We start from the raw sequence: 12500 nt of genomic DNA on the forward strand, positions 1-12500 counted from the left end.
CAAAAGAAACTCATTTTGTTGTGTATGTTTCTCTTTAATTAAATCTGACATCCTTTGATATTAATTCATTACACATTAGTAGACCAATTCAGAAACATGAGCTTTCACCTAATCTTTTCAATTAAATAGAAAAAAAGTTTAGTTTATTCTAAATTTCTAGTGTATTGCTATGATCTTAAATAATTAATATGCAACAAATTATACACAATGCACATGATTACAAAACAGAATCGTTACTTTCTTAGTTATGGAATTTTTACATCCTTAGGTTAACACAAGTAACTCAAAAATTAAACTTGCATTAAAGTTAATATACATATTTAATTCGAGCTTGGAAAAGGCTACCACTACCACTCTTAATTATAAAGCAAATAAGGATATGCTGTTATTTACAATAATGAAAAATACCTAACTATCTATATATATATATATATATATATATATATATATATATATATATATATATATATATATATATATATATACATACACACCAAATTATTTTGTTGGATTCTCGATATCTGAAGTTTGACATTCTTAGGTTATAGTTGAAAAACCTAAGCTTTTCAGTTGTGTGAACTTTGTGTGGGTGGAGGAGCAGCGTCTGACTGAGAGACAGTGAGTCGTGAGAATGCGTGGTGACTGGTGACTGGTGACTCATGACTGACCGTGTGACAGGATGCCGGAGTTCAGCCTATACGCGTTTCATACACGGTCCAATTTCTAGGTTGTGGCTTATTACCACAGCAAGCAGTATTCTATGACATACGGTAGTCACCACGGAAACTCAATACGCCGTATTATATTAATTTGGTATCAACAATATCTTATATCGAATATATCACTAAGTACTAAATTCCTTTTAGGTATCGCAAGTATCGGCATAAAATAAGCCGATACCGATACCCAAAAAATGGGCCGATACCGCCGATTCCGATACCGATGCATCGGTACATCTCTATTCTTTAGTTTTGGTAAGGATGTGTTGTCAGTTTAAGTTGCAGGAATAATGTTTAGGGCTATTTTATTGTGTTTTATTGTATTGGTGTGTTGGAAAGATCAACTATTGTCATTTTGAGTTGCAATAATCAGTATGTAGCACTTTGGCCGTGTTTCTAGTGTTGTGTTGCTTATATACAGTGTTGCAATAATCTTATGATAGGCTGGCAGTGTTGCATAGCATTGATTTGTGTTGCAAAGATCATATATTACCAATAGTGTTGCAAGATCGGCAGTATTGAGACGGACTGTCCTCCCGTGTGTTGCTAAGATAGTGTTGCTGCCTCGCGTTGTTTTGTTTGTATTGCAAGGAACAGAAGTAGGTCAGTCATACAATACAGTGTGTGTGTGTGTGTGTGTATTCACCTCGGTCGCCTGCTGGTCGTCCAGCCAGTCTTCCCCATTACGGAGCGAGGTCAGAGCTCATAGACCGATCTTCGGGTAGGACTGTGACCACAACACACTCCACACACCGGGACAGCGAGGTCACAACCCCTCCAGTTACACCCCGTACCTATTTACTGCTAGGTGAACACACTCCACACATTAAGAGCCGCGCCCATTTGCCTCGCCGCTTACCGGGACTCGAACCCGGCCCTCTCGATTGTGAGTCGAGCGTGCTAACCACTACTCTACCCGGTGTGTAATTCACTGCTTGATCTGCTGCAGTCTCTGACGAGACAGCCAGACGTTACCCTACGGAACGAGCTCAGAGCTCATTGTTTCCGATCTTGGGATAGGCCTGAGACCAGGCACACACCACACACCGGGACAACAAGGTCACAACTCCTCGATTTACATCCCGTACCTACTCACTGCTAGGTGAACAGGGGCTACACGTGAAAGGAGAGACACCCAAATATCTCCACCCGGCCGGGGAATCGAACCCCGGTCATCTGGCTTGTGAAGCCAGCGCTCTAACCACTGAGCTACCGGGCCGGCCAATGTGTGTGTGTGTGTGTGTGTGTGTGTGTGTGTGTGTTTCTAAGGTGTGTTGAATAATAATGAGAAAGAATAATTATTGTTATTATTATTTGTTGTACTAAAGGTATGTTGCTAGAGAGAGAGAGAGAGAGTTACTGTTATTATTATTATTATTATTATTATTATTATTATTATTGTTATTATTATTGTTGTTATTGTTATTATTGTTGCTATTAATATATGTTTGTGTTTCAGGGGAGAGAGAGAGAAAGAGTGAGTTATTATTATTATTGTTGTTATTGTTGTTGTTGTGTTAATAGTGTTGTTACTGAGTGTTGCAATGTGTGTTTGTGTTGCAGGTGGGTGTGTGAGGACATCCCGGAGTTGAAGCGAGCCATGGAGGTCAACATTTTGTCTGACTATGACACCAGAAGGTAAGACACGGAGAGAGAGAGAGAGAGAGAGAGAGAGAGAGAGAGAGTGAGTAAAAGTACCTTATATATTAGTCAGAGTCACCTTTTGCCTCGTCAGGATTGTGTGTGTGAGAGAGAGAGAGAGAGAGAGAGAGAGAGAGAGATAATACGTTTAAATTTGATTATATATATACCTGTCTTCAAATTACTACTACTACTACTACTACTACTACTGACGTCTTCCAATTACTACTACTACTACTACAATTATCATCACTACTACTGCTGCTACTACTGACCTATATTAACGTCTTGCTACTACTACTACTACTACTACTACTACTAACAATAATAATAATAAAAGATGTTACTAATCTATATATTTTTTCCTCCCCACCACCACCACCACCACCACCACTACTACAACAGTTATGAGAGTATGCGGCAGCTGTGTGACAAGTACAACCGTGCCATAGATTCCGTCCTGCAGTTGGTAAGTAGAGAGAGAGAGAGAGAGAGAGAGAGAGAGATGTACTGTGCATATGTTTATCTAATTTTTCTTAAGACAAACCTGAGAGAAATGAAAAAAAATGGATAAATGATTGGTAAGTAGAGAGAGAAAGAGAGAGAGAGCCTAGCGAATAAATAAATCAGTTTTACCTTTGTCAGTCAGTCAGTGAGTCAGGAGAGAGAGAGAGAGAGAGAGAGAGAGAGAGAGAGAGAGAGAGAGAGAGAGAGAGAGAGTACCTACCATCCTAAAACGCAGCGTCATCGCATATCCTAGAGAGAGAGAGAGAGAGAGAGAGAGAGTATTGATTTACCACCACCACCCAACATACACACACACACACACGGACACCTGCATGCACACACTTACCCAGAGAGAGAGAGAGAGAGAGCGTGTCATAACTCACATTCGTTATAGTTGTAAATATTTTTTTTTACTTTATATTTTTATGGTTTTATTTTTATGATTTTATTCTTCCCACGCTCTCTCTCTCTCTCTCTCTCTCTCTCTCTCTCTCTCTCTCTCTCTCTCTCTCTCTCTGTTCCGTCACCCTACGCACTGACGCACTCACTTCCTCTCTCACTAAGATCTATATTGAAAAATGCGCGGCTCTCTCACCACACTTTCCCAAGGCCACAGAGACAGCTAGCCGGGTTTTCAAGTGTATCTCCTTTTAACCAGAGCTGGGCACTTCCGTACCTTGGTCCGCACCTCCGTACCTGCGGACCACCAAACGAGGTGCGGAGGTCCGAAGTGCGGAAGTAACAGGTACGGAAAAGCGATATTTTGAGTCCATACTCCGCACCTGAGACAGCTGAAGAAAAACCAAATTTTGAATCCATGCTTCCGCACCTGAGACTTTCAAGGAAGAAAATAAATCATTACTTGGGGCCGATTTGGCGGTCTGAGCGACTAGGCATGTTTTCCCGCCATTTGAGTGACGTCACTCATTTAGGTCCAAGCATGCTTCCCCCCCTCTCTCTCTCTCTGATGATGATGATAATAATAATAATAATAATGATAATAAGTTACAATGACTTCCAGTTACTGCTAACCGTACATACATTACAATGATTGCAAGCATACATAATCCCCATTTCGTTATATATATATATATATATATATATATATATATATATATATATATATATATATATATATATATATTTAAATGAAGCTGATGTATTATTGGTTTGTATATTGTTTTATTTTTTGAGATGCGGAGTAGATTTTTCGGGCGCGCTTTAATAATTTTGGGTACGGTACCGGAGGTGAGGGTGCGGAGGTGCGGTACCGGACCAAGGGAAAAAAAATTTAGGCGCGAAAGTACAAGTACTGACTATCTGCGTTTCGAGGTCCGGAGAAGCAGTCCCCGACTACCCGATATCCAGTAACGCGCCCACCGCTGCTTTTGATCAACAAGAAATCTCACCAATCCATCACCAGGACCACAAAAATACTCTTCAAAGCACAAGTAATTACGCCTTGCCCTCTCACCGCGACAGTTTTGCAAGGCCACACAGATGATTAGCGGGGTGTTCAAGAGTATTTCTCCTTTTATTAAACTAGAAATATTGCCAATCCATCACCAGAACCGTAAAAACACCCATAACACCTTCAGTACTGGGACACATTTTTACCTTGAGTTTTGTGCACCATTAGACCATTTTATTGACATTAGCAAGGGTGTATGGAGGGCACAAGATTAATGGCCACAGTCTTCACCATTTTAATCCCCCACATGAGTTTGTGAAGCTGTACAAAGTCACCAAATAGTCACCACAAGGAATAGGGAAACACGTCATGCTACTGAATTTCTTATCAATATGAGTGTGAGACTTCCAAGATGCAGCGTACAGTAAGCTGAATGCTGGTGACTTCATCTCCTCATACACACACACACACACACACACACACACACACACACACACACACACACACACACACACACACACACACACACACACACACACACACACACACACTTCTTAATACTTATTACTCATCCTGACATCTCTCTCTCTCTCTCTCTCTCTCTCTCTCTCTCTCTCTCTCTCTCTCTCTCTCTCTCTCTCTCTCTCTCTTAAATTGTTTGCTTGTTTCCTTTGAATGAAAAGGAATTTATTGATTTTCCTACTACTACTACTACTACTACTACTACTACTACTACTACTACTACTACTACTACTACTACTACTACTACTACTACTACTACTACTACTACTACTACTACTACTACTACTACTACTAAGTTTTCCTGTTATGAAAGAAACAAAATCTTCATGACCTTGTGTGTGTGTGTGTGTGTGTGTGTGTGTCTGTCTGTCTGTCTGTGTGTGTGTGTGTGTGTGTGTGCGTGGTGAGTCAGAGGAATGAATGGATGTGTGAGTAACCCGGAAATAGAGAGAGAGAGAGAGAGAGAGGAAATGTTGCTCAACTTTTTAAATGGCTTAACATGCGTCATTTTAATTCTTGGTATTTATTAACACCACCACCATCATCATCATCATCATCATCATCATCATCATCATCATCATCACCACCACCACCACCACCACCACCACCACCACCACCACCATCATCATCATCATCACCACCACCACCACCACCACCACCACCACTAATGTTATTGTTGTTTTTCTATATCTTGTTACTACTACTACTACTACTACTACTACTACTACTACTACTACTACTACTACGTTAGCAACAACAACAATCACCACCACCACCACCACCTCTATAAATTCCTATATGTACTGTTTGTGTGTGTGAGAGAGAGAGAGAGAGAGAGAATGAAAGCAAGAATATCAGCAAACAAGCTTTTATTTTCTAGTTCTATATTTAGACTGACTCTAATATGCCCCCCCCCCCCCTTCAGTAGCATGAAGTGTTTCCCTACTCCTTGTGGTGACTATTTGGTGACTTTCTACAGCTTCACAAACTCATGTGGGGGATTAAAATGGTGAAGACTGTGACCATTAATCTTGTGCCCTCCATACACCCTTGGTAATGTCAATAAAATGGTCTAATGGTACACAAAACTCAACTAAAATAGTTAAGACTGTGTCAATAAAATGGTCTAATGGTACACAAACCTCAAGGTAAAAATGTGTCCCAGTACTGAAGGGGTTAAAATAGTGAAGACTGTGGCCATTAATCTTCTGCCCTCCATACACCCTTGCTAATGTCAATAAAGTGGTCTAATGGCACACAAATCTACCACCAACACTAACTAATACCCTCTCTCTCTCTCTCCCCCTGTGCCTTGTGCCCTGTGCCTTGTGCCCTGTGTTGGTGCAGGAGAAAGGTACCAGCCTGCCCACCACGCGCCTCAACAAGCGGCCATCGCGGGGCATGCTCAAACACATCCTCACCCAGATATACAACCACGCTGTCGTTGACCCGGAGAAACTCAACCAGTATGAACCTTTCTCCCCGGAGGTAAGCCATGGGACGGTGCGGGTCCTTGGGATCTTGAAGGGGTCTATTTTGGGGTGTCTACTGTTCTTGAGAGGGTCTTTTTGGGGTCTGAAGAAACTCAGTCAGTATGAACCTTTCTCCCCAGAGGTAAGCCATGGGGGGGTTCTCAGGCAGTCTTGAAGGGGTGTTTTTAGGGGTCTACTGTTCCTGAGGGTCTTTTTGATGTCCAGAGAAACACCTGGAGGTATGACATTGGGGTGTGTGGGGGGTGTTCTTTAAGGGGGTCTACTGTTCCTGACAGGGCTTTGTTTGAGTTGATATGTCAGATGATAGACCACACACAACACCACACCACCATACCACAACAACACCACACCACACTAACTCTCCATTTCTCCACAGGTGTATGGGGAGACCTGATTTGGAGTTGATATGTCAGATGATAGACCACACACACCACCACACCACAACACCTCACCACCACAACACAACACCACACAACACCACTAACTCTCCATCTCTCTACAGGTGTACAGGGAGACCTCATTTGAGTTGATACATCAGATGATAGACCACCACACCACAACACCACAACACCACACAACACCACTAACCCTCCATTTCTCCACAGGTGTACGGGGAGACCTCATTTGAGTTGATATGTCAAATGATAGACCAGATTCACATTACTGAAGAGGACACGTTTGTGGACCTTGGCTCAGGTGTGGGTCAGGTAGTGCTGCAGATGGCCGCGCTCACTCCATGCAAGGTCTGCGTTGGCATCGAGAAGGCAGAGACACCTTGCAAGTGAGTACACAGAGGCTTGCCAGGGTGTTGGGGTGTGTTTTGAGGGTGTTGGGGTGTGTTTTGAGTGAATTTGTGGGTGTAGCAAGCAAGGTGTGTTTGAGTGCATTTGTGGGTGTAGCAAGCAGGGTGTTTGAGTGCATTTGTGGGTGTAGCAAGCAGGGTGTGTTTGAATGCATTTGTGGGTGTAGCAAACAGACACACATTGCATTTGAGTACACAGGGGCTTGCCAGGGTGTTTGGGTGTGTTTGGCAGGGTGTAGCAAAATTTTGGGGTGTTTTTATTGAAATGAAGTGATGTTAGGATGTAGCAGGGTGTTTAGGTGTGTTTGGCAGGGTGTAGCAAAATTTGGAGGTGTTTTGATTGTAATAAAGTGTTTGTAGGGTGTAGCAGGGTGTTTGGGTGTGTTTGGCAGTGGGTGTGTGGGATATGAGTGTACCTGTAGGGGTTATGTGGGGATGTCAGTGTACCTGTGTGCCAGCTACACTTATATCCCCATACACCTCCTACAGATACACTTATATCCCTGTGTACCCCTTGCCAGGTACACCCATTTACCCACACACCCCTGCCAGGTACACCCATTTCCCCACACACTCCCTGCCAGGTACACCCATTTCCCCACACACTCCCTGCCAGGTACACCCATTCCCCCCCTCACTAATCCCCCAGGTACACTCATTTCCCTCCTTACACCCCCACAGGTACACACATTTCCTCACTAATCCCCACAGGTACACACATTTCCTCCCCCCCACAGGTACACACATTTCCTCCCCACAGGTACATACATTTCCCCCCACAGGTACACACATTTCCCATCCACCCCACAGGTACACACATTTCCCACCCCACCCCACAGGTACACACATTTCCCCACTAATCCCCACAGGTACACACATTTCCCACCCCACCCCACAGGTACACACATTTCCCTCACTAATCCCCACAGGTACACACATTTCCCCCCCCACCCCACAGGTACACACATTTCCCCCCCCCCCCACAGGTACACACATTTCCTCAGTAACCCCCAGGTACACATTTCCCACCCACCCCACAGGTACACACATTTTCTCCCCCCACAGGTACACACATTTCCCTCAGTAATCCCCCAGGTACACATTTCCCTCACTTATCCCCACAGGTACACACATTTGCCTCCTCCCCACAGGTACACACATTTCCCTCACTTAACCCCATAGGTACACTGACACCCGCCTCTCCCCTGGCAGGTACGCGCTGGAGATGGACCGGCTGTACTGCAAGTGGATGCGTTGGTACGGGAAGCGTCACAGCGAGTACCGGCTCCGCAAGGGTGACTTTCTGAAGAAGGAGCACCGCGACGGCATCACCAGCTCCTCCATTGTCTTTGTCAACAACTTTGCCTTCGGGCCGCACGTCGACCACATGCTCAAGGAAGTGTTTGCGGACCTCAAGGATGGAGCGCGTATTGTCTCCTCAAAGTCCTTCTGTCCTCTCAACTTCAGGATCACCGACAGGAATCTTAGTGGTCAGTATTTATTGATTATTATTGTTATTATTATTATTATTATTATTATTATTATTGTTGTTATTAGTGGTGATATTTGGTCAATTTTGTTATTGATGATTATTTTTTTCTCTCCCCTCTCCATCTCTTCCTAAATCTCCTCCTCCTCCTAACTCTCTCTCTCTCTCATCTCCTCTCCATCACCTTTTCTCTCACCCACCACCACCACCGTTACTACTACCTCCTTTATTCCTCCTCCTCCTCCACCACCACCACCGTCGTCACCACGCAGACATCGGCACCATCATGCATGTGTCGGAGCTGTCACCAATGAAGGGGTCTGTGTCGTGGACGGGCCGGCCGGTCTCGTACTTCCTGCACATCATTGACCGGACCAAGGTGAGGGAAGACTGCTGCTGCTACTGTTACTGTTGTTGTTGTTGTTACTGTTGTTGTTGTTGTGGTAGTTGTTGTTTGTGGGGTGGTGGTGTGTGTGTGTGTGTGTGTGAGTGAGTGAGTGAGAGATTTAGTTTTCTGACTGCCAGAGTGACGCACACAGACATAGCAGAGGCTGGACCAGGTGTAAGAGTCACATACACTGACTGGACGACAATTTGGTTTGAGAAGTGGAAGGTGTTGTCACAAAAATGTGTTGAGTTTGTACAGGAGAGCTATGGACGTAATTCAGGAGAGGGATGGATGGGCACACTGTCTACCTGGATCTAAAAACGGCTTTTGATAGAGTACCACATTAGAAATTGCTATGGATAATAAGAAATATATTGGGTGGTTTACAGGGAAAAGTAGTGGATTAGATCACAAACATCTTAAAGGATAGAATGAGAACAGTGATAAATGGTGAGGAATCAGAATGGTGCACAGGGAATAGTTCTGGCCTCTGTAATGTTCATGGTGTAGATCAGTGACATGGTAGGTGAGGTGGACTGTTATAGAAGCTTATTTGCAGATGAGACAAAGTGAAACAAGTGGAAAATGACACCAGGGATTGTGAAATGCTATACAAACACTCCAAAAGGACACACCACTGGACCAACAAATGGGAGATGGAATTTAATGCAGAAAAGTGAGGGAACTTGTGAAAACCAATAGAGGAGATGGAAGACCTTACAGTGTGGGAGGGGCAGAGTCACTAAACAACAGGAGAAAGACTTGCCTATCATAAACGACAACCCTTCACTGGATAGACACACAAACGTAGGGCAAACACACAACTTACTTAGAGACTTGAAATATGGAAACACTGGATGGTTCAGGCAACAAAAATTCATCACTTGAAGGTCAAACTGGACACACACACGCACACATACACACATGACTGACTGACTGGGGTGTGTGTATATATATATGTGTGTGTGTGTGTGTGTTTGTATGTATGTATGACTGATCAACACCACTCTCACCACCACCATCACCACCATAAAGAAATGCCCTCACAAAATTCCAAATTATATATGAAAAAAAATCTCTTCCTCTATATTATTATTATTATTATTATTATTATTATTATTATTATTATTATTATTATTATTCATTCAATCCACAATTCCCTGTTAAGTTTATCAAGTTGTGTGTCTTTGCCTTGAGTTCCTGCCAACACTTGAGTCCCGTTGTGTTGTGTTACATTGAGTTGCATTGTCTTTAAGTTACCCATCATTCAACACACTACCCACAATTCCTTGTTAAGTTTACCAAGTTGTTTATTCAGTATTTGAGTTGCATTGAATTGTATTGTCATTAAGTTAAATCGTTCATTCCTTATTAAAATTTACCGAGTTGTGTCTTCTGTATTTGAGTTGCATTGCGTTGAGTTGCGGTGTTGCGTTGTGTTTGATTTGGTTTGACATTAAGTTCCCATCATTCACTTATTAAAATTTACCGAATTGTTTGTCTGTTTTTTGAGTTGCATTGCGTTACGTTGCGTTGAGTTCCATTGGTTTGTGTTGTGTTGAGTTGCGTTGTGTTTGGTTTGACATCATTAAGTTCCCATCATTCACTTATTAAGATTTATCGAATTGTGTTCTGTTTTTGAGCTGCATTGCGTTACGTTGCATTGCGTTGAGTTCCATTGGTTTGTGTTGTGTTGAGTTGCGTTGTGTTTGGTTTGGCATCATGGGTGATCGCTACAATTGGTCATAATGATTGGTTTATCTCTTCCTTCTTTCAGTTGGAGCGATATTTCCAAAGACTTAAGAACCCAAAACTGAGGGTAAGTCCAGGGGAACGGTTGCCAACTTGTTCTGGGGGCTCGCTCATCCCCGCCCCGTCTCGAACCGTCCCCCTGCCCCTGCCCCATGACGCCCCGCCCCCCCTCTCATTGTAGGTTAGGCTGGGGTGAGGGGTGGCACTATTTAGAACACCACAACACAGATTTAAGTTAAGGGTTTGGGTTAGGTTAGGTTTAGAATTTGGGGTTAGGTTAGGCTAGGTTAGGCTAGGCTAGGCTAGGCTAGTTTTTTTGGGAGGGGTTGGGTTGGGTTGGGTAGGTTAGGCTAGGGGTTGGGTAGGCTGGGGAAAAAACACTAGGTTAGGATAGGTTAGCCATGCTGGGAATGAGAAAAAAAAAATTAAAAAGGCTGGGTTGGGTTGGGTTAGGCTGTGGTGTGGTTGGGTTAGGAAGGCTGTGGTGAGGTTAGGTTGGGTTAGGAAGGCTGTGGAGAGGTGAGGTTAGGTTAGGTAGGCTGTGGTGAGGTGAGGTGAGGTTAGGTTAGGTTAGGAAGGCTGTGGTGAGGTTAGGTTGGGTTAGGAAGGCTGTGGTGAGGTTAGGTTAGGTTAGGAAGGCTGTGGTGAGGTTAGGTTAGGTTAGGAAGGCTGTGGTGAGGTGTGGTGAGGTTGGGTTAGGAAGGCTGTGGTGAGGTTAGGTTAGGTTAGGAAGGCTGTGGTGAGGTTAGGTTGGGTTAGGAAGGCTGTGGTGAGGTTAGGTTGGGTTAGGAAGGCTGTGGTGAGGTTAGGTTGGGTTAGGAAGGCTGTGGTGAGGTTAGGTTAGGAAGGCTGTGGTGAGGTTAGGTTGGGTTAGGAAGGCTGTGGTGAGGTTAGGTTAGGTTAGGAAGGCTGTGGTGAGGTTAGGTTGGGTTAGGAAGGCTGTGGTGAGGTTAGGTTGGGTTAGGAAGGCTGTGGTGAGGTTAGGTTGGGTTAGGAAGGCTGTGGTGAGGTTAGGTTGGGTTAGGAAGGCTGTGGTGAGGTGAGAGGTTAGGAAGGCTATGGTGAGGCAAGGCATTACAGAACAGGGCAGGACAGGAAGGTCAGAGGTCAGAGAGAGATAATGCTGTGAGGCGAGAGAGATATTGCTGTGAGGTGTGGGACAGCAGAGCACCAAAGCAGCATAGCGGGGCCATGGCTGGACAGAACAGTGGACAGCGGGGCAGACCGGGGCATGGCGGGGCAGAGCGGGGCGTGGCGGGGCAGCTTCAGTCTCACGTCGGTTGAGGGCACAGGCTGACCTCAGTTATTGGGTCATGTCCACCACCACAACCCACAGCGACCCGACCCCTCCCGTCCCCCTCTCCCCTCCCTTGCCTCGGGTAGGGTGGGGCAGCGGGGCGGCCGGGGCGGGGCGAAATACTTGCCTAAATTGCTGGAAAAAATTAAATTGAGTTATTATTATTACTTTTATTATTATTATTGCTGTTATTATTGTTACTTATTGCTACTGCTCTTATTAATTCATTTTTTTGTATTCCCCTTCCTTAAACCTTCCCAAATATCCCTAAACCTTCCCAAATATCCCTAAACCTTCCCAAATATCCCTAAACCTTTCCAAATATCCCTAAACCTTCCCAAATATCCCTAAATCTTTCCTGAATATCCCTGAAACCTCCCTAAATGTCCCCAAATATCCCTAAAACCTTCCCAAATGCCTCAAAACATCACTACTACAACAACTACTACTACTGCTGCTGATGATGATGATGATTCTAC

General features: G+C 44.1%; 1 protein-coding gene across 1 annotated transcript in view; it reads left to right on the forward strand.

Moving 5' to 3' along the window:
- LOC123501673 (histone-lysine N-methyltransferase, H3 lysine-79 specific-like) overlaps window positions 1–12500 on the forward strand; it is a 40463-nt gene that overhangs the window by 14397 nt on the left and 13566 nt on the right. The window contains 7 exon segments of the mRNA XM_045250644.1: window positions 2283–2357; window positions 2766–2829; window positions 6148–6288; window positions 6899–7074; window positions 8308–8585; window positions 8857–8963; window positions 10750–10791. Coding sequence (XP_045106579.1) covers window positions 2283–2357; window positions 2766–2829; window positions 6148–6288; window positions 6899–7074; window positions 8308–8585; window positions 8857–8963; window positions 10750–10791 — 883 coding nt within the window.

This window comes from Portunus trituberculatus, chromosome 2 (genome assembly GCF_017591435.1).
Source record: "Portunus trituberculatus isolate SZX2019 chromosome 2, ASM1759143v1, whole genome shotgun sequence".
NCBI lineage: Eukaryota > Metazoa > Arthropoda > Malacostraca > Decapoda > Portunidae > Portunus > Portunus trituberculatus.